This window comes from Chlorocebus sabaeus, chromosome 1, assembly GCF_047675955.1.
Source record: "Chlorocebus sabaeus isolate Y175 chromosome 1, mChlSab1.0.hap1, whole genome shotgun sequence".
Classification (NCBI taxonomy): Eukaryota; Metazoa; Chordata; class Mammalia; order Primates; family Cercopithecidae; genus Chlorocebus; species Chlorocebus sabaeus.
Window position 1 is genome coordinate 110,380,734 of NC_132904.1, and position 21,379 is coordinate 110,402,112.

Here is a 21,379-nt window from a genome sequence, read left to right on the forward strand (position 1 = left end):
AGCGGCGGCCGCCGGCGCCCCAGCAGCAGCTAGATGTCAGGCGAAGCCCGGAGCGCGGAGCGCGGGCAAGGGAGGGGAAGGGAGGGGAGGGGAAAGGAGAGGTGGGGCGGGGAGCGCGCGCGGGCTCGGCCAGTGCGGGGTGGTGGGCGGGCTGAGCCCGAGGACGGCGCGGGAGGGGGGAGGGAAGGGGGGCAGCTGTGGGCAGGGAGCCGGGCTCGGCCGCCAGCACTAAAGATGGAGAGGCGCCGGGGCCTTGCAGGGGAGGGGGCTCGGCGTTGACGTGGGACGCGGCGGAGGCGCAGCAGCCGGTGGTGATTTGCTAACCTCGCAGCAGAGAGGAGTTGAGGGCGATGAGAGCGGGTACTGCGAACTGCCGGGCGATGCTGTCGCTGCCGCCTTGATACGGAGAGCAACAGTTCCCCAGCAACACCCCTCCCCGACACAGGCACACACCCCCCGACAGGCACGCACACCCACCCCACAGTGCCCGGCTCGGCTGCGGTGAGTGAGGGGCCGGGAAGAGGCGCACCGCCGAGCGAGCGCCGCGCGCCGGGGCTCCCCGGGGCTGGAGAGGTCTGGGGGGCGCGCGCTCGCTTCGGCCACTCGGCCGCTGGGCTTGTGCCGTTTTTATTTGGCGTGTTCCCTTCCTGCCGCTGCAGCCGTCGCCGCAACCGGTTGGGGGTCGGCTAGAAGGGGGAGCCCCGGCTGTCAGCCTGGGCACAGCTGCCTCCCCAGCCCTTCCTCTCCAGGGCACGGTCGGGGTGAGAGGTGGGGGGCGTAGCGGTCTGCGGGGGCTGAGGGCGTGAGCAGAGGGTCGGGGATCCGGAGGCTTTGTACCGCCAGGGGCCAGCGGAGGAACAGAGCCCGTGGGTGCTCTTATGTATGCGGACCGGTGCGCGGGCGCGAGATAGGGTTGTGGTTTATTTATTTGTGTGTCTATTCGCCGGCCGGCTGGGAAGCTAGAATCGGAGGAGCTGACGAGTAGATCTGGGGGCGGAGGGGAACAGGACTGGGACTGCTTACGTTTTGTTTCTGTTTGAAAAAACGTGGTGGGCTTTTTATTGATTGGACTTGATCCCCCCCTTTTGCAGGGGAGGGAGGGAAGCTCCAGAGGGTCTCCAGCGCTCCGGGCCCTCCTCGGCTCTCGACGGGACCAGCAGTGACACTGGAGCTCGCCGTGCGCTCCCGGCCGCTCTCGGTGGGTGCGGGTCTCTGCACCTGATGCGTTCGGGATGCCTTTCCCACCCTGGCGCGCCCGCCGCTAGCTAGCACAGCGCCTCGCACACGCCCGCACGCGCTTGAAATGCGCAGGGTCCCGCCGGCCCGCGGACCCACTGGGACGCACGGAGCGCTCCGCACCGACTCGCTCGCCGCCTCCGCTAGACGCTCGCACGGTGCTTCGGCCGGGCGCGCCGGCCGCTGGCCAGAGGCCCGGGACCCAGCCGGTCGCTTCCCGGGGGTCACGGCCCTGGGTCGGAGAGGGAGGGCGGGCAGACCCCTTCTCGCCTTTCCTCCTACAACTCGTTTGCGGGGCTTTTGTGCTTCCCCTTCGCCGCGGGGCGGGTCCGCCTCCCTGCTGCTCTCCCCGCGGAGTCCAGCCCGCCCGGACTGTCGCCTTTTCTCCCAGTCTCTTTCGCTTTCCCTCGTCCCTAGCTCAGCTCTTCATCTTTCAGGCGTCTAGCTCCTCGGGAAAAGTTGCTTCCCCAAGTTTGCTGAAGTCGTCTCCAAGTCTCGGTGGGGGTCGCTGGGAACTGGAGGCGTGTGAGAGCGCGGTCGATCCCCGGAGCTCAGGCGGGTTATCGCCGGTTCTTCCCCGCGCCGCCCGGCTGGACGCTGCAGCCAGCGCCGGGGCGCCGAGCGGCGGGTGGGGAAGACGGCTGCCCGTGGGCGCCCCGATTTCCCTCAGGACCCAAAGGGCTTGTTTTGGGGCGCCGAGCTTCCATTCTTTTGGCTGTTCCCTCCTAGTTCTCAGAAGCCCCGATGTCTGCGGGAAAGCACGCGGTGGCCAGGCTCTGCTGAATGTTCATCCCACCCTTGACGGCCTCCGTCCTCACCCCGGGGTAGGCAACAAAAGTGTCTTGACCAGCCGTCCTGTGAATCCTTTCTGCGTGAGCTTGGTGGCTCCTGAACTGATAGAGCTTCTTTTGGGGGTGGAGGCAAGCAAGCAGTGTTCGAAGAGTGAGGGAGAGACCTTGCTGTTCCTTGCTCTCAGTGCTTTCACTGCAATATTGGTCGCTGCAAGGCAGACACGGGGAGGGCCCTGGGCCTGCGCGGTCTTTCTAACACTCCTTAAGCGGGGTTTGGAGTCTAGGAGCCCTCTTATTGATCCCGAACAGGCTCTGGGAGAGGCCTTTGTTTCCCAGCCCTGTCTTCCCTTCGTACTGGTTGTAACTCACACCACAGATGCTGGTGCCAATATCACTTCCAGCGCCTCTGAGCCATGTCCGGCATCCCTTGCTGCCCCTGGTCACAGGACTTGCAGACTCCTTGGAGCCTGTGGGACACACGTGGAGTTCACACACCCAGCCCAGCATGAGCGCTCCTGGCTGTAGGGGAGCGTATTTACTGTGGTCTTTCTCCATACCTTAATGATCCATCCTTCTTCGTTTTTTAGATCCTCCTGTCCACCGGGCAGTTGTGGGCAGGACGGTAGGTACAGCACCTTATGTAAGTGTGTGTGTGTGTATGTGTGTGTGTGTATGTAAAGACACACACACACGCTTTTTTTTTTTTTCTGAGACGGAGTTTTGCTGTTGTTGCCCAGGCTGGAGCGCAATGGCACAATCTCGGCTCACCGCAACCTCCGCCTCCCGGGTTCAAGTGATTCTCCTGCCTCAGCCTCGCTAGTAGCTGGGATTACAGGCGGGTGCCACCGCGCCTGGCTAATTTTGTATGTTTTGTAGAGACGGGGCTTCTCCACGTTGGTCAGGCTGGTCTCGAACCCCCGACCCCAGGTGATCCGCCTGCCTGGGCCTCCCAAAGTCCTGGGATTAGAGGCGTGAGACACCACGCCCTGCCCCACACACTCTTTCTGTCTGTTTCTGGCTGGTGTACATACACCCAGTTCAGATTTTAGATTATACATACAATAACTTTGAGGCTTCCATGGGTAGAAATGACCTAAGTTTGTGTGTGGGTTGTATGTATGTGCCTGTTAGGACCTAGGGATAGAGACAGGGCTTGGGGCTGCCAGTGCTTTGCAGCCCTGAGAATAGTAGAAGGCCAGAGGCCAAGGCTGATGGTGAGAGGATAGCCTTTGTGGAGGAGAGCCCAGTGTCCATAGATGTCTGTGGGCCATGACTGCAGGCTCCTGGCCTCCAATGAGTTTGACTCTGCTTCTGGGGCTCCTGCAGTGAGGCAGAGTTTAGAAAAACTTTGTTTTAAAGATGAGGTTTGACATCCAGGGGGTTGGCGTGAAGCTGACAAGGAAGGGGCTGAAGTCTTGCTAATTTTAAGTAAGTGCACTTCGTCATAATGAATGTTGGCCTTGCCTAGGGAGCCCCTACTCTCAGATACAGAGAAAGCTGAGGACTTACAGGACTTCACTACAATTTTCATTTCACTTCATCTAACAGATGTCATAGCGTAGTGAATTAGGCATCTGCTGTGGCAGAACCTTCTTCTCACTCTCAGCATCCCTGGGCTTGAAAGGCAGATTTGTAGATTTCTAGGAAGCTACTTCAATTAAAATCTCAGATTCTCTTGCTAGGAGTTTGGCAGCAGGGAGGAGGGGGCATGTTGTAGTGGTTGAATTCTTACTTTTAGGGACATTGATGAATTTGTCTTTTGTTCTCTCATCTCTTTTGCTTCTTCCCCTCTTCTTTCCTCTAGCCTCCTCTATTGGCCCAGGAAGCCCACCCTGCCCCGCCACGCAGAACCCAGAAGGAAAGAGAGCCCCATGCCTGAGCCGAGGGGAGCACCATGGATCTGACAAAAATGGGCATGATCCAGCTGCAGAACCCTAGCCACCCCACGGGGCTGCTGTGCAAGGCCAACCAGATGCGGCTGGCCGGGACTCTGTGCGATGTGGTCATCATGGTGGACAGCCAGGAGTTCCACGCCCACCGGACGGTGCTGGCCTGCACCAGCAAGATGTTTGAGATCCTCTTCCACCGCAACAGTCAGCACTATACTCTGGACTTCCTCTCGCCAAAGACCTTCCAGCAGATTCTGGAGTATGCATATACAGCCACGCTGCAAGCCAAGGCGGAGGACCTGGATGACCTGCTGTATGCTGCTGAGATCCTGGAGATCGAGTACCTGGAGGAGCAGTGCCTGAAGATCCTGGAGACCATCCAGGCCTCAGACGACAATGACACGGAGGCCACCATGGCCGACGGTGGGGCCGAGGAAGAAGAGGACCGCAAGGCTCGGTACCTCAAGAACATCTTCATCTCAAAGCATTCCAGCGAGGAGAGTGGGTACGCCAGTGTGGCTGGACAGAGCCTCCCTGTGCCCATGGTGGACCAGAGCCCTTCAGTCTCCACCTCATTTGGTCTTTCAGCCATGAGTCCCACCAAGGCTGCAGTGGACAGTTTGATGACCATAGGACAGTCTCTCCTGCAGGGAACTCTTCAGCCACCTGCAGGGCCCGAGGAGCCAACTCTGGCTGGGGGTGGGCGGCACCCTGGGGTGGCTGAGGTGAAGACGGAGATGATGCAGGTGGATGAGGTGCCCAGCCAGGACAGCCCTGGGGCAGCCGAGTCTAGCATCTCAGGAGGGATGGGGGACAAAGTTGAGGAAAGAGGCAAAGAGGGGCCTGGGACCCCAACTCGAAGCAGCGTCATCACCAGTGCTAGGGAGCTGCACTATGGGCGAGAGGAGAGTGCCGAGCAGCTGCCACCCCCAGCTGAGGCTGGCCAGGCCCCCACTGGCCGACCTGAGCACCCAGCACCCCAGCCTGAGAAGCATCTGGGCATCTACTCCGTGTTGCCCAACCACAAGGCTGACGCTGTGTTGAGCATGCCATCTTCGGTGACGTCTGGCCTCCACGTGCAGCCTGCCCTGGCTGTCTCCATGGACTTCAGCACCTATGGGGGGCTGCTGCCCCAGGGCTTCATCCAGAGGGAGCTGTTCAGCAAGCTGGGGGAGCTGGCTGTGGGCATGAAGTCAGAGAGCCGGACCATCGGGGAGCAGTGCAGCGTGTGTGGGGTCGAGCTTCCTGATAACGAGGCTGTGGAGCAGCACAGGTAGGCCCCGCTCCAGCCCCACACCTGATGTGGGACTTGAGGCCCTCACACCCCTTCTTCACACCCTGGCTGCTCCCAGGTTAGGGGCCTGACTCCCCTGTCTTGGCAATTTGTCAAAAAACCAAAAACACTTCTTCTAAGGTTCTGGGGGATAGGGGAGCAGATTTTTTAGAGTGTAGTGAGGGGGCCTAGGATCTTTCCAAAAAGCACCAGGGGACACTCATGGGCTCAGCTTCTTAATAGGCCCTTCCCTCTGTTTTTTGCTTTTGGGCTCCTGTTTGTTTGTTCTGCTGTTTGGTCTGTTCTCCTTTGCTTGGAGTGACTAGTAAAATGGAGAGAAGGAGAAAAGGAGTGGGACGAGGGTCTCTTGTGCCCGGGATCTGACCATGTTACTAGGTTTCAGGTCCTCGGGTTCCCATGCAGTGGTCCCTGAAAAGACAAGCTTTCTGCAGCTTGGGAGAATGGGAGGGGCTGGAGGCTACTTAAGCCACAAGAGCAGCTGCAGGTTCCAAACCTTATTCCTGGTGAAAGTTAATCTCCTTGCTCTGTCTCCCTTCTCATTCTCTGATCCTGCACATGCATTTAGGGGGAATTGATTTAAATGCAAGGGGAGAGGATGGGTATAAGAGTCTTGGTCTTGCAGCCTGTGAAGTCTCATTCTTATCCCATCTCTGCTCACATTGAATTAAATGCCGCTTCAGGCTAGCATTGGCTTCCCTCCGGCTTCCGTTTCCTTCTCTATGAAATAACCATTCATTGAGCTCTTATGACATGTTTGGTTCAGTACTAAGCACTTTCCATGAGTTGCATTTTCATTACAACAGCCCTTTGAGATAGGTAATGTCCTCCTTCTTCTTATTTTTTTTTTGAGATGAAGTTTCGCTCTCATTGACTAGACTGGAGTGCAATGGCGTGATCTTGGCTCACTGCAACCTCCGCCTTCCAGGTTAAAACGATTCTTCTGCCTCAGCCTCCTGAGTAGCTGGGATTACAGGCATGCACCACCACACCCAGCTAATTTTGTATTTTTAGTAGAGACGGGGTTTCACCATGTTGGTTAGGCTAGTGTCGAACTGCTGACCTCAGGTGATCTGCCTGCTTCGGCCTCCCAAAGTGCTGGATTACAGGTGTGAGCCACTGTGCCTGGCCAGTAATGTCCTTCTTTTACATGGAACAATACTAAGGCTCAGATGTCAAGTCTCTTTTCCAGGGTCACATAGATAGTGAGAGGCAGGGCTGGATTCAAATTTAGGTCCTTACCCCCTGGCACTCTGCTGCCTTGAAGAGGATCATGTCTGTGGAACAGAGGGTTTTGGAGATTGCTTTTTGGAAGTGGAGTAAATAACAGAGGGAATCAGTAGTGAGTTTTTTTTCCTTGCCTCTGTCATAAACCCTGTGCCCATCATTTTACCCTCTAGTTTCTGGGTCAGGTGAATGGAGTCAAGAAATCCAGCTTTCTGTTGTCATTGATGACAGCGTTTTGCTGCACACCCTGTGGTCTGCTGTTTTGCTGATTCTCTACCTCCCCCGCTTCACCCCCATTCCCCTGTTGCTCGTTCAGGTACGGGGGATGTGAGTGAGAGGGGTTGGGCTGGGGATATCTGGAAGTTGATCTCATCACCCCAGCCGGAATCTGCTCTGACCCTGCCTCTTCGACAGCTCAGAGGCTTACCTTGTGGAAAGTGCGGCAGAGCTAAACGTAGCCGACTTTTTCCAGTGGGTGCGAAAAGTAACCGCTACTAAGGTGTGTCTTCTTGTGCTTCTACCAGTCAGAAATAGACTGAGGTTGTGTTTGTTTTTGCTCAAACTTTCCTAAAGAGGAAACCCCCTCCCCAATGTTGACCAGATCTATGTATCATCTTTCCGGATGTGAATTATTTTGGCTGTGTGCTATGAGAACTGGGGTACGGTGGGAAGTCATTGTTTTTCTGGCTCTCATCAGGTCCTGGTTCCTGGTTGCTTTTCTTTACCTGAGAGGGCCATGAAAGATACCACTCTCTTAAGAGTTCCAAGTTCCCCTTCAGCAAGACCCTCACTCCTCTGGGGAGAGAGGGAGGGTTGGCCATGTTACATTTGAAAGAGCCTGGGTAGTGGAATTGGCCATATTTAGTGGTGAGAGCCTGTGATACTTATTTAACCTTTCTGGGCCTTGTTTCACTCACTACTTTTGTTTTTTTGAGACAGAGTCTCGCTCTGTCACCAGGCTGGAGTCCAGTGGCGGCTGGGACTACAGGCACCCACCACCATGCCCGGCTAATTTTTTTGTATTATTTAGTAGAGACGGGGTTTCATCATGTTAGCCAGGATGGTCTCGATCTCCTGACCTCGTGATCCGCCCGCCTCGGCCTCCCAAAGTGCTGGGATTATAGGCGTGAGCCACCGCGCGCCCAGCCTTCACTCACTACTTAAAATGGAGATGGTCAACAGGGTTGGTGCTGAATTAATGAAGTAAGATCCAGAAATCACTAGAGCTGTGATGGGCACATAGTCACTGCAGCGGCGAAGAACTGACCCTCTGTCCCTTGTGTTGTTTAGGCCTCATCTCTGCGTGGTCCTCATTGGCTCTGAGTTCTAGTGTGTAGTGTCCACAGTGCTACTCTCCATGGGGGTTGTGTTGACTGTGAGGTGGTGCAGAGAATGTCCCTGTCCTTGTGAGCATATGACAGCAAGACACTGGCCCTGGAATCCTCGGTGTCACATGTGGTCTGCTGACAGGAAGAATGTGCTTTTGTTGTTGTTGTTGTTGTTGTTGTTGTTGTTGAGGTAGAGTCTTACTCTGTCACCCAGGCTGGAGTGCAGTGGCATGATCTCAGCTCACTGCAACCTCTACTTCCCAGGTTCAAATGATTCTCCTGCCTCAGCCTGCTGAGCAGCTGGGACTACAGACGTGCACCACCACGCCTGGCTGATTTTTGTATTTTTAGTAGAGATGGGGTTTCACCATGTTGGCCAGGCTAGCCTGGAACTCCTAGCCTTTAGTGATCCACCTGCCTCGGCCTCCCATAGTGCTGGGATTACATGCGTGTGCCACCCTGCTCGGCCAAGGATGTGCTTTTGACTGAGGGTGGAAGGTCAGCGGCTGCAGCCCAAGAAGCTAGAGCCAGGGACAGTGCCTTTGGTGAGAAGCTTGGGGGTCTAAAGAAATCAGAGGAGAAAATAATCGTTGTGTGCTCGGCCCTCACTCAGATCAGCAGCCTCTCGGGTCCCAGCTAGACGTCCTTTGTGGAAGGCTTTTTTTCTCCCCCTCACCCTCAAAACTCCAGGATTAATGTGCTATTCCCTTTTTTCTACTGTTCTCTGTCTCCCCCCAACCCATCAGCATTCTGAGAAATGCTGTGGTGGAAGAAAAAACAGCCCTATAACCAGTACAAAAAAAAGCCAAGACTTAAAAAAAAAAAAGAAAAAAAAAAGGGGAGATTTTGATGCCAGGAAGCCGTGGCATTCACTGGAAATATATCAGTGATGAAATAACAGGCTACAGGGTTTATTTTATTTTATTTTTAAGTCAACAGGCCTGAGTGTTGGTAAAGATTAGATACCTAGCAATCCTTCTTGCATTTCTTCTTGGGGTGGGGGGCAGAAGGGAATGGAGAGGAAATGAAGGCAGATTGCTGCTAAGTGAGGCAGGAAGGCAGGGAGTTTATTATGGAATGTCATCGGTAGGTTTCCCCATGATTTGATCCCAAGCTGGTGTGGAGTGAGGCGTAACCTGTTGGCTCAACAGATAGTGAGAATCAAACTTAGTGGAGTTGTAGATCCCGTTTCCTGCAGCAGACAGCAAGATGTACAAGCCGTCCACTGTAGGAATGACATGCTGTAAAATGGATGCAATGTCAAGGGTAGTCATGGATGGGTGGGAAGATCAGACAAAGGCACCACACAGGTAAATCAAATGGGACTGACTTACCTAAATGAACCAGAAGGAAGTCAGGACAGTGAGAAGGTCTGATAGATAAGCAGTATTCTGCAGGCAGATGAAGGAGCAAGTTTCGGGCTCCCAAATCTTTACCAGTGAGTCCACATTACAGAGGATAATGCCTGAGGGAGGGGAAGCTCATCTCAGGAGTCTGGAACACTGGACTCTCCCTTTCTCATTCTGAAAGGCTGGAGCAGTTCTGCATGTAGGCTTCTCTGGATATGGTCTAGGAACCAGCTCAACCAGGCCAGGTGCACCTGATCATTCTCAGAGTTATGTACATACGCGATAAGATTGCAGGGAATAGTATAGTTGACTTAAGTGTGAACATAGTCCTCATTTATAGTCCCTAGTCTCCCGTGGCTCATACAGCTTGGTCTTTATGTATTTCTGAATTTAGTGCTGCAGAAGCACAATGGGGTCTGGTTTCCAGGGTCCCCTGGATCTTATACAGACAAGCACTTAGGTCAGCTGCAGTGGATGTCCTGCACAGACACCGTTGCAACTCTTGCTGGTTCTTTTTTTTTTTTTTTTTTGGCGATGGAGTCTCGCTCTGTCTCCCAGGCTGGAGTGAAGTGGCTGGATCTCAGCTCACTGCAAGCTGTGTCTCCCAGGTTCACGCCATTCTCCTGCCTCAGCCTCCCGAGTAGCTGGGACTACAGGTGCCCACTACCACGCCTGGCTAATGTTTTGTATTTTTAGTAGAGATGGGGTTTCACCATGTTAGCCAGGATGGTCTCGGTCTCCTGACCTCATGATCTGCCTGCCTGGGCCTCCCAAAGTGCTGGGATTACAGGTGTGAGCCACCACACCTGGCCTCTTGCCTGGTTCTTGAAGGGATTCTCAGGAACCACAGGGAATGTCTGAGCCAGCTTTCTGGATCCATGTGTACAGCCCTTCCCAGAGGCTTTTTGGAGCCAGCTCTACAGTGCATGAGCCATGGGGCTAAGATATCAGAGTTCTGCCTGGCCCTTGGCCTTGGTCTCTCTCGGATGGTCAGCTGCTCTGTATTTAGTGGTTGATCATGTAGAAGGCCAACAGGTGTTGACCTTGGTTTAGGCTACTTTTGGAATTTTTGAGGTTTCCTGAGACTCTTGGTTTTCTTTCATCATCCTTTCCAGAACCTCTGATGTCAAACTAAATTCTGTTTGGAAAAGGGTATACTGTAGAACAATGATAGCCGCAGCAATAATATTAATAATACCTTTTATCGGTTGCAGCATTTTCTTCTTTGCAAAGCACCTCTAATGACTTTATCTCTCTTGCCCTCACAGCCTGCCTTGAGGGGGTACAGGTCCATAATTCCTTATCTGTGATAATGAAGTCTGAAAAGCCCTGAAAACTAAAAGGTTTGCAGTAAACTCATTTAGTGGCAAAACCTGATCTGAACTGACGTGAGGCTATATTTATCCTGCTTATTTTGAATATTCATATGTTTTGCTGCAAAAATATTAATGTGTTTGATTACAGAGTGCTGCCCTAGACTCCGCTGGCGCTGTTAAACATGATAGGTGTCAGAGTACCTTTCTAAAATCTGAACGGTTTTGGTCGTCTAGAGGTTTTGGATAAGGGATTATGAATGATTATCATTCTCTATTGACAAATGAGGAAAATGAGATTTGGAGCAAGTAAGTGACTTGCCCATGGTCACACAGCTATAAATGGGTAAAACCAGGCACTCAGCTTGCCTTCTAATTCACATTCCTGGGCGCTCTGCACCAGGCCATATAAGAACATGAGCATTGCTCTTCTGGGTCAAATCCATCTGACCTAGTCTTTGGTTGCCAACACCATCCCCAAGACACCACCATTGGAGGCTACAGCCATCTTCCTTGACGTCAATCCTAAAGGTCAGGTGTATACCAGCTTCTCTTAGTAGCTATTTATGGCTGCCTTGTCATTCACAGATTTGCCAAAATCCTTTTTGAATCCATTTCTATTTCCAGGAAGTATCCTTTTTTAGGGGTGATGATAAACTTAAGTTTACAATCTCCTGGGCTCCTGGAAATCTGGTCTTTTGGAGAAGTTGTTGGTTGTAAAGATAGGAAGATGGCAGAAGGCTTTGTAGTGGTGAGGCCAGGTCTAGACCCAGCTCCGCATTTTTCAGCTCTGTCACCATTGACATCGTTTTATTCATCGTGAGCCTTAACTTCTTCGTTTTTAAAACTAGGCACTTCAGTGAGCTCTTTCTGGATTGTTGAGCTCTTTAAAAAATTCTTTTATTCTTTGTGTACCCACTTATATCTTCATGAAGTCCTTTTGGTTAATTGAATTTTGCTGTTTTGCAATCTGGATTGGCAGTTCAGCCAGCTAAGTAGGGGGTCAGTTTGATTTGATTCTGTGTGTTCTGACTTTTTTTTTTTTTTTAATACTTTAACCTGCTTAGGGTTACTGAGCCATCTGGGATCTAGACTGAACTCTTGGAACTTTTGAAGACGATTTCCTTTATTTTGTTTTCAATGGAGGAAAGTTGCCCACTCTTTCATCTCAGTGAGAAGTTCCATTTTAATTTGCCGTCACTATTGGATGGAGCTGCTAATTGCTGGGAGGGAGAAAGCTATAGTTTAGCAACACGTTTTCCTCCTGCTCGTGCTAGGAAAACTATTATGAATCTTTAAAATAGTGATTATCCTCAACTGTTAAAATCAAATTCTATTCACAGCTCTTTGATTTCTTGCTAATTCAGGAGAGAAACCTTTCCAATCACTTTAATTTTTTTTTTTTGTATTAATCAATTTAAAGCAAGTCCTGCTGAAAGTCCAAGTATATACGACTTAGAGTCTTACTAAATGAATGCAGGTGTGCCTCAGTTTGTCCATTGGAGGAGGGTTTCTGCATTTTCCCTAACTAAAGATTTTCTATTCTGTTTTGGCTGGGTGCCTGGGATGAAAGCTCTTACTCTCTGGCAGTTATTTAAGTGGTAGGAGATTTGCTACGGCTCTCCCCCACCCCCATGTTTTACAGATAGGAAATGTACACTTTGACTGTCCAGGTCAGAATTCTGATTTTGCTACTTACTAACTGTGACAGTGGTTGTGTTACTTAACTTCTCTGTGCCCTGTTTGCTCATTTGTGAAATAGAAACAATGGTAGTAGCTTTTTCATTGGGTTGTTACAAGGATTCATCAGAAAATATTTATCCTGTGTGAGGAATGGTGGCACAAAGTAACTGCCCCCTAAGTGTTTGCTAAGGTGTTTTTCTTGTCATTGTGTGAAGTCAGTCATGCTAGCCGTGCAGGGTGAAAAATGTGTTCATGCTGGTCCAGATCCTGCTTTCTCCCTGAGACCGTTTTTCCGCATAGGCGTCGATCCGTACAGTGCTGTAAAACGGCTGCCTCGGGCACTTCATGTTTGCGTCTGAGACACTGCATCTGCGTCTTCCCCAGAAGCTGATCTCTTTACTCTGGTGGCCAGGGTACTCTTTGTCCCATTGACCTGAGGCCTGGTGAGTCGTTCCAGTTCTCGTTTAAATTTAGCTGGGCACTACTCCACTGCCATTGGGTCCAAGTGCCAGGGAGGCTCACCGACGCGGTGGCCTGTTGCCTGTGCACATCACTGTGCTTATGACAGAGAAGCACAGATACCACCTAACTGATGGGGGTCCTGGGGCTGGGCTTGTGGGTGTCGGGGGTTCCAGAGCTCCTTTCCTTGCCTGCCTGTCGGTGCAGGATGCTTCTAAAATGTGGACTCAGCAGACGTTGTTTTGAGTGCTTGCTACTTGTCAGATTCTGTGCTAAGTGCACTCACAGCCAGCGTCTCCGTAAGCCCTCTAGCTGTCCTGTAAGGTGGGTATCAGTTTCACATTCTCAGATGGGCCGAGGGAAGCCCGAGAGGTTAGTGGACTTTTCTGTAGTAAAGAGTTGTACCAGGAGTTGTGCCCAGGTCTTCTGGCTCCATGCTCTCTGCAGCTGGGTAACCAGGGAGCTCATTGCTTTCACCAGCTCTGGCCTCAGTTCCTCTGGTGGCTTCTTGCGAGGAGGAAGGTTACTGCAGAGGGTTCAGCTCTTTGGGGGCCCAGGCCACATGGATCCAAGGACTACTACGTCATCTCTTACCAACACAGAGAGATCAGCTTCTAGTGATAGAGGCGTTTTATGCTGACTTGAAAAACAGAAAAAGAGAGAAAAAAGAAACCCATTTACAAAAATAAAAATCCCATGCTGTTAATTTCATGCCAGCATAATCAGAAATTCCCCTTTCTACTGTTTCCCCTTAAAAGCCCCGGTGTCCTTATTATGCTGGTGCAGTCTGGAAAAACTATGGCTGGGTTTTGCCTACGTGAGGCTTATCTCTGCAGCTGCAAGGAGGGGATCCGGTACTTTTTTGTCAGCATGGAAACTTCGGCTAAATACTTAGAAAAACCTTCTTAATTCTAAATTCCTAGCTCACTTTCAACTCTGTCCTCGGGACCTGATTTTCTTCGATGTGAACAGATTGTGTTCAGCATTGCAGTGGAAAGGTTCCAAGTTAGGTAAGAGAAAGGACTTCCTGAGACACTGGGGTGTTACTTAGAAAGTTGTTAGAAAACTGTCACAGACATTTTGATGAAGGGGGGACATTCTGGGCCAGTTGAAGTGGTTTTTAGAGTTCTTTCCTCTTTAGGGCCATTTGGTTCCCCCAGAAATAAGAAGAAAAGACATATACATGCATGTAAATCACCACCACCAGGCTTGCTAAGAACAAGTCAAATGTGCCATCATACCAGTGGGAGATGGGGTGGCACTGCAGGGGCAGAAAGGCTGACATCTGATGGACCTGGGTTTGAATACTGGTGCTCCATGGTGAATTTGGGCAAATGACTTCACCTCTGTGAAGCAGCAGTATCCTCTTCTGTGAAGCGAGGTTAGCCCCTACCTCTCAATGTGGTTTGTAAAGTATATTAATGAGATCACTTGTAACCTAAAGCACACAGAGTGTGAGGCCACCTCCCTACTTCCCGCTTGTCTCATGACCCCAGCCTGACAAGGGAGCCTCTGAGCCCCCTGCCACCCTTACCCAGCGTTGTCCTCTAAGTGGATTAGCTCAGCATTGCAATCTTAATGCCATTAGGCCTGTTGGCATGGCTCTCCTTGCCATAGTGAGAAGCAGATGTGGCCGACCATAATGGCCCTTAGGGTGATCCATCAGGTCCACAGTGCTGGGGTGACCATTATTAGTGTTAATTTGGGGGAGCTTTTTATGGTAGCTGGGGGAAATGTGGAGGGATTGTTGGAAATTTATTTAAGCTGTTCAGCAGGTTAGCTGCTGCTGGGGTCTACTATGGCAAAACCTCAGCTCCCCCGACCCATCTCTTTAAGGAAAGTCCCTCCCCAACACCGAAGCCCAGGCCTGATTACTTCCAGAGTTGGAGAGACAACTTAGCAGGCTCTTGTTTCTTGCCGATGTACCTTATTAGTAGCACCTGGCATCATAACCCACTAATGGGAACCAGTGCTCTCCTCCTGCGTGGCCAGTGACAAGTAGCCCTGTCAGCCGGAGCTCGCCGTGCGAGGAAGTTCCTATTAGCTTTATGGTCAGGAGAACTTGTCCTGTTCAGGAAATGAATGTTGCCGCTAAAGGTCCGCAGCCCTGACCCTGGCGGCATAACCTGTGCGGGCCGGGGAGACCCTGTGCAGGATGCTTGGGATTTCAGCCCCTCTCTGGTTCTTGTCATATGTAAAGAGGGAATCATTGTGGTATGTTTCAGCCTTGAACTTTTGATTTACACAGTGAGGGCGACTTAACCGTTTCCATGCCTGGACGGCTGTGCCGTGTTGTGAGCGTATGTGCCTAGGTACGTGTGTGTGGGGTGGTCAAGGGGAAGGAGAGACACCCACATGCTAGCAGGGGCTATTTCTGGGAGGGGGTAGATTTCAGGGGAGGATTCCTTTTCTTTTTTCTTTTTCTTGCATTCTTGCAGCCTCTACATTTCCTGCGATTGTTGGCTGCAAAGTGGTAAGAAGCTGGAGAGCATTGTGTCTGGAATTGAACCTGGGTTCGAATTAGTCTTCTGTCTCTTAGAGGCTGTGTGACCATGGCAAGATTCCTCACCACTCACTTCCTCATCTGTGAGATGAAATTAATAACTTCTGATTCCTACTGGTGGTGGAGCAGTATTGTTACGTAGGTGATGTATAGAGAATACATGGCCCAGCGTCAGGCCAGTGGTGTGGCCTCAGGTTGTATACTTGAAAGGATGTGTATACTTCAGTATTTTTTCCATTGTAAAATTTAGTTTTTTTTTTTTCTTTTTCTTGAGACAGAGTCCTACTTTGTTGCCCAGGCTTGAGTGCAGTGGTGTAATCTCAGCTCACTGTAACTTCTGCCTCCTGGGTCCAAGTGATTCTCGTGCCTCAGCCTCCCAAGTAGCTGGGACCACAGGGGTGCACCACCATACCTGGCTAATTTGTGTGTGTGTGTGTGTGTGTGTGTGTGTGTGTGTGTATATATATATATATATTTTTTTTTTTTAGTAGAGGTGGGGTTTCGCCATGTTGGCCAGGCTGGTCTCGAGCTCCCGACCTCAGGTGATCTGCCTGTCTCAGCCTCCTAAAGTGCAGGGATTATAGGCGTGAGCCACCACACCTGGCATAAGTTTTAAAAAATTATCAAGAATGGCATAGCGCTTTCTTGCTCTTTAGCAGATCAAGACCGTTTCCTCCCCATCACAGCCCAAAGTCCTAAAGAAAGGCTACTTAAGTTGTTCGTTTTCTTTTGTTTTCCCCACGAGTAATGTTTCTAAGTGTGATTTTTGCAGAGAACAGCAGTGTCTGACCTCATTCTTGAGGGGAACTTTTCTGCCTGCCTCTGCTTGAGAAACAATGTTTGTGAGTTGTCTGGCAAATGGATGCATTACTTTTGCTGCTGTTGCTGCCGCTGCCGTTTTAAAGGCCCCTGGTGACAGAGGAGTGAACTGCACTTTCGGGGAAAGCATGCCGGAATCTGGCCCAGAAAAGAGGGGCCGCTGGGGGAAGGGTTTGGAGATGACGCCTCCTCAGGAACTTTAAAAGAAATCTGTCCATCTGTCTCTGGCATTTATGGCATCCTTGACAGCAGTTCAAGGAAAAATAAAAATAAGTTCTTATCTGATTGCGGGGCTGATTGCAAAGCCAAAGGACTAGAGTGGCCAGTGAGTCGGGCGGCTGGATCTGGAGTTTTGGAGAAAGGGCCACTGGCTCATGACTGGGCACGCACGCTCACGGAGGCAAGTTCTCACCTCCTTGTGGGCTTCTCTTCACTTTACGTGGAAAAACTGTGTACGTCTCAAATTAAAAGCAGCTCTTGCCCCGCTTAGAGCCGGTGAAAGCTGCTTCGAAGGCGTTTGTAGAGTAGGGATTGGAAATGTTCAATGCAAAAGTTGAATCGTGACAGTTGTCCCCTAAATGATCTGCTAAATTAAGGATCCTCTAACATTTGTGAGTCTACCTCCCTGCATCCCCCCCCACCCCCACCCCCGCCCCCTTGGCAGAAGGGATAAAGATGGTACCTAAAAACAATGTGAAGCGGCTGCTAAATCGAGTGACTCTAAAAACATTTTTCTTTCCTTGAAGTTCAGTGTGGAAAACCAGACTGGACTTGTCAGGGATGCAGACCTATATAGGGCTCATGTGCCTGGCCCCTTTCCTCAATTTCTAGCACAATGGTTTTCATTGCCACCTCTCCCGCGTCTTTTCCCCCTTCATAATTATCCACTATTTTACTTTCTGTGTCCTGACAGCTACAAGAGTAGTTTTTGTTTTTTTGAGCTGAGTAGCTGCTAAATATTCCCCAGCAGCCAGATTCAATGGCTGGGGGGAGAATAGGCCAAACCTTGGCATCCCCTGTTGCAAAAGTGAAAAATATTTCTGTTTGCAGTTAATTTTAGTGGCAAGCAGATCATGTTAACTGGATGTAATTGCTTCCAGATATGGCCGAGGGTTTTGTGTGTTGAGATGAAGGGTCTGGTAAGTGCTTACTTCCTGTGTAAATTAGCCTATTCCATTCAGTCTTTCATTCTGGCCAGCCCTGGATTCTGTCAGTCTGCTCCCATTTTCCCCCTCCCCAGCCTGCAGCCTGGTGTGAGAAGCCGCTTGCTCTGTTCCTCCAAGTGTAATTCTTTTGTCACTTGGAGCCACTCTCCTCTTGGTTCTTGATGTGAGTTTGCCCTTAAAATAATGAGAAGGGTTTGAAAAGATGCCACCTGGACCCCAGGCCACCTCCCGCCTCTTTCCCAGCAAAGGCAGATCTGAAGAGCATCTCCTGGTCACGTGGGTTGCATCTTGGAACCCAGAACTCCTGGTTTTCTATGTGTGTTTCTTTTTTTTTTTTTTTTTTTCCCCTACTGCCCTCTGACCCCCCACTCTCACCTTGGAGAACACCTTCTCTTTCTCTCAGTCTGACACCTCCTCAACCTGAACTAAGCATGTTCCAGTGGGTCCGAAATCTCAGAAAAAATGAAACGGCTGTTGCGCAGAGGAGAGGGTTGTGGCCACAGAAAGGAGTTGCCTCATCAGATGTGAAGCCGCCACCTTGCCTTGCAAAGCAGGCTGCACCTTCCGACACACCTGCCCCTCCCTGAAAGAAAGGGAGGGGAAAAAACCCACCCAAGAGAAGCTTCTCCAGGCTCCTGTGGGTTTCCAGGGTTGCGACTGAAGAAAAGTGTTAAGATTCATGTTCTCCTAAATTCTGCTTTTGTCCTGTGGCCAGTCCCACATTCTTAGTGCTATTTGCATAAGAGGTTGCTGTTTATCTTTCTATATCAGCCCCACTGATAACCCCTGTGGTCTGTTTAACAACCTATGAGGAGTAGATTACTTGATAAATGCCAGTATTTCCAATATGCAAAGATAAACTGTTGGGGTCAGGGTGAGGGGTGGTGTGTTACCGAGGGGACAGGTGGGGAGCCAGGACCCTCTTTTAGCTGGGGTGGAGAAGTGTGAAAGAGCCTCATGAAAGAAAACAGGTAGCTTGTCACATAAACAACAGCTGCATTTATCATACAGTTGATCAGCTTCCTGCCCTCACCTACTTTTCTCCTCCTTCATGTGGACATGCAGAGTCTCTGAGAACATTTCATCGAGTGGGTTGCCTATGCCCATGTTAATAACAGACGGGAAAGGGTGGAGGTTATCTTTGCTTTTTAAGTTCCCGTCTTTTTCTCCCTTAGTCCTCTCCCACCCTACAGGTTGTTGGCTGGTAAGCAATCGGTGCTCAGAAAAATGATGTACATCTGAAATCTTAAATGGGCGGACTTTTTCTACCTGCCCTGACTTTGCAGGTGCTTCTTGAAGAGCCTAGGAGAAAAGAAAACTTCTGACCTCATCACCTAGTCCATAAGCTGTCTGAGAATCAAACAAAAAAGTTTAGACTGGCTGCTAAAGCTAGGAACCCAGCTGATAGCTTTGTTTTGATGTCCTTGTAATGTTTGCGGATCGCAGAGGGTGCTATTTAGAGCAGGGGACATCCACTGGGACAGACTCACTGAGAAGTTGAAACAGCTAGCTCAAAGTCCAAGAGATGCTAAAGATAGTGAAATGCAGCCCAGGGATTGAGGGGGAGGGGATTCCTCACTCAAGAAGGAGACTTTCTGGGAGGGAGTGGGAGTGGTATTTTCTAGGGATAGTATGGAATGAAGGGAAGAAGGTAGGCTTTAGAAGGAGGTACCCTGTGGGAGGCTGAGGCAGGCAGGTCACCTGAGGTCAGGAGTTTGAGACCAGCCTGGCCAACATGGTGAAACCCCGTCTCTACTAAAAATACAAAAATTAGCTAGGTGTGGTGGCGGGTACCTGTAATCCCAGCTAGTCGGGAGAGGCTGAGGCAGGAAAATCACTTGAACCTGGGAGGCGGAGGTTGCAGTGAGCCCAGATCCTGCCATTGCACACCAGTCCAAGACTTTGTCTCATTAAAAAAAAGAAAAAAAGAAAAAAAAAGAAGACGACGACGACGGAGGCACCCTGGATGAAGACTCAGGCTCCAGAATTTACTATCTGTATGTTTGGGCAAGTGGCTTAGCTTCTCTGAGCCGCTGTTTACTTTTCTTTTGAAAAATGACCACCTTGTCCATGGTGATGAGGACAAAATACGTGTAAAGTGCCCAACAGAGTGAAAGTGTACTGGGTAGACAGGTATGATGGTGCTGTAGCCCTGTTATGGCCCAGGGGAGAAACTGTGAAAGGAACCAGTGAAGTCTTTTGTTTTGGGCACTGCTGAATTGATGATAGTACTAACCCGGTGCTAGCAGCCAGCAGGTGAAATAATAGGTGAATAATGTTAGTACATTCTGAATATAAAAGTTTCCACTTGCGAAGTGCTACTGCTGTTCCAAAGAAGCCACATTTCTAATAAGTGATGGCGTAATCCTGTGATGCTGCCACAGCCCCATAGAGTTTGGAAATCTTCTTTGGGAGTTCTTTGTGAAGTCCGTGCTGCATTCTTTTGCTTTGCCTTTTGGGAGGGTAGATGTGACTTTTGGAAATGGTCAAAATAATGCAGTAACAAATCTGGTGACTCTAGTGAGTGGTAAGCACCGTCGGCTGCTGCGTCTGACTCGGAAGGCAGATTCTGGAAGGGGGGTGTGGGGAAGACTTGTTGGCTCAGCTCTGGGGTGAGTGTTGGCCTCACTTCTTAGGTGGGAAGTGGACAAGGCCAAGGGGCTTTTGATTTCCAGCTACTGTGGCTGGACTCCCAGTGAGGAAGGATTCGCTGCCATGGATTGCTTGGGACTGGGAAGACTCCCTCTTAACTGCTGTAATGTTTCTGCATTTGTGGTTTGGCCTCCTGTGAGTTTGGGCTCCTGGGAGGCACTTCTGTTGTTAACAAAACAAAACAAAACAAAAAAACAAAAAACCAGGACTGTCACTGGTAGATGTTGGCTGGGGCTAGAAAGAATGGATTGAGTTTTGACCCCTACACCCCAGGGAGGAGGGAAGCCTGGGAGGCACAGTGGCCTGAGTTTGAATTCTGCCTCTACGTCTTTGGAAGGCTGTGGAAGGTTAAAGGAGCTTATGTGTTCAAATCCTAGCCTGGTACCTGGCACATACTCAGCATGTATTTTTTCCCCTTTCCTGACAACGTTCCCTGCCCCAAACACTTGGGTAGTGGAGAGAGAAATGTTTGCTTTTCCTCTCCATTGAACCATCACTCGCCCATCCACTGAGCCCAAGATTCACCTTAGGATTGTCTGTTGGACTCGGCTCTTTTGTGACCTAGCAGTGCAGGGGCCTTGTGCTGAGCTGCACATGCTCGCTCTCGCTGGTGCTCCCTCTCTCTCTCTCCGTCTCTGCATTATTTATAGTAAACCATATTAGAACACAGTGTTAAAGAGGAAGGATGAGTCATTCCCATTGAAACCATTGATGACATAAATAAAAGCAAAATGCTTACTATGTGTTTTGTGCAGTATTTAAGGCCAGGTTGTGCTAATTTGAATGCTCCCAAACTGGATCTGTGAAAGCATACATATGTGGGAAAAAAATTCAGGTTTAACTAGAGGGAAGTTATTTATTGAAAATCCATTTCAGTATCTGCTTTCTCCCTTCTATTTACTTCAGATCCATATTCATATCATGCTTGTTGTTCTGGCTAACGAGAGGGACTGGCTTATTCACCAGCTAAGGTTTGTTTATTTTCGGAAGGTTGAGGAATAGCACAGAGGGGTTGTCTAAGTGTTCCTGTCTCCATTCCTCCTCTTGCCACCTGTTGAGGAAGGCACTCTCCACCTGCTTTGCAGGCATGGGCTCTCAAGGTGTCCAAGAATCACAGTCAGAGCTGAAGGGCCCTTAGAATCATTTACTGCAACATGCTTATTTAGGGAGGAATCAGTGGAGGTCCAGAGAGGTTCTGTGGTTTTCCTGAGGTCACACAGCAAGCTAGTGGCAAAACCAGGACCAGACCATATCCCTCACTCCCAGCCCACTTTAATTCCTCCTTCACAAGCCTGCCTGTGACTGCCCAATTCTGTTCTCAGCTTCTACCAAGGGAGAGGCAAGACTAGAATCTGACTTGAGAGCAGTTTCAGATCTTTGTCTGTGAGGGGTGCTGGGTGGCTTTTGTCGTGGTGACTTGTTAACCCCTCTGCTGCTCAGACTGAGCAGACCAATGTACATCAGTTCCTTAGGATTTACAGGCAATGCCCTATGTTAGGGGTTTTGAGATCCAAAGATTGCTAAGACAATGGGAGTTTTCCTTGAAGAGCTTATACTTTGAAGAGAAGAGTTAAAATATGTATGTTTATAACTATGACAGAGAATAGAAAATGGAAAGACTATGATATGTATATTCAGAGTTGAAATGACTTCTGTCTGGAGTGATTCATTTT

The 21,379-nt window shown here is 50.3% G+C and overlaps 1 protein-coding gene across 2 annotated transcripts in view; it reads left to right on the forward strand.

The window, feature by feature from the left end:
- The first annotated feature begins 208 nt into the window (after positions 1 to 208).
- ZBTB16 (zinc finger and BTB domain containing 16) overlaps positions 209 to 21,379 on the forward strand; it is a 196,701-nt gene continuing 175,530 nt past the window's right edge. The window contains exons 1-3 of one of the 2 annotated variants that reach the window (XM_038005165.2): positions 784 to 1,198; positions 1,966 to 2,060; positions 3,832 to 5,189. In XM_038005165.2, the coding sequence (XP_037861093.1) occupies positions 3,922 to 5,189 (1,268 nt within the window). In that variant the 5' untranslated portion in view covers positions 784 to 1,198; positions 1,966 to 2,060; positions 3,832 to 3,921. Of the gene's footprint in view, positions 502 to 783; positions 1,199 to 1,965; positions 2,061 to 3,831; positions 5,190 to 21,379 lie in introns of those variants that run through there. The other variant, XM_008020947.3, reaches the window with a different exon arrangement.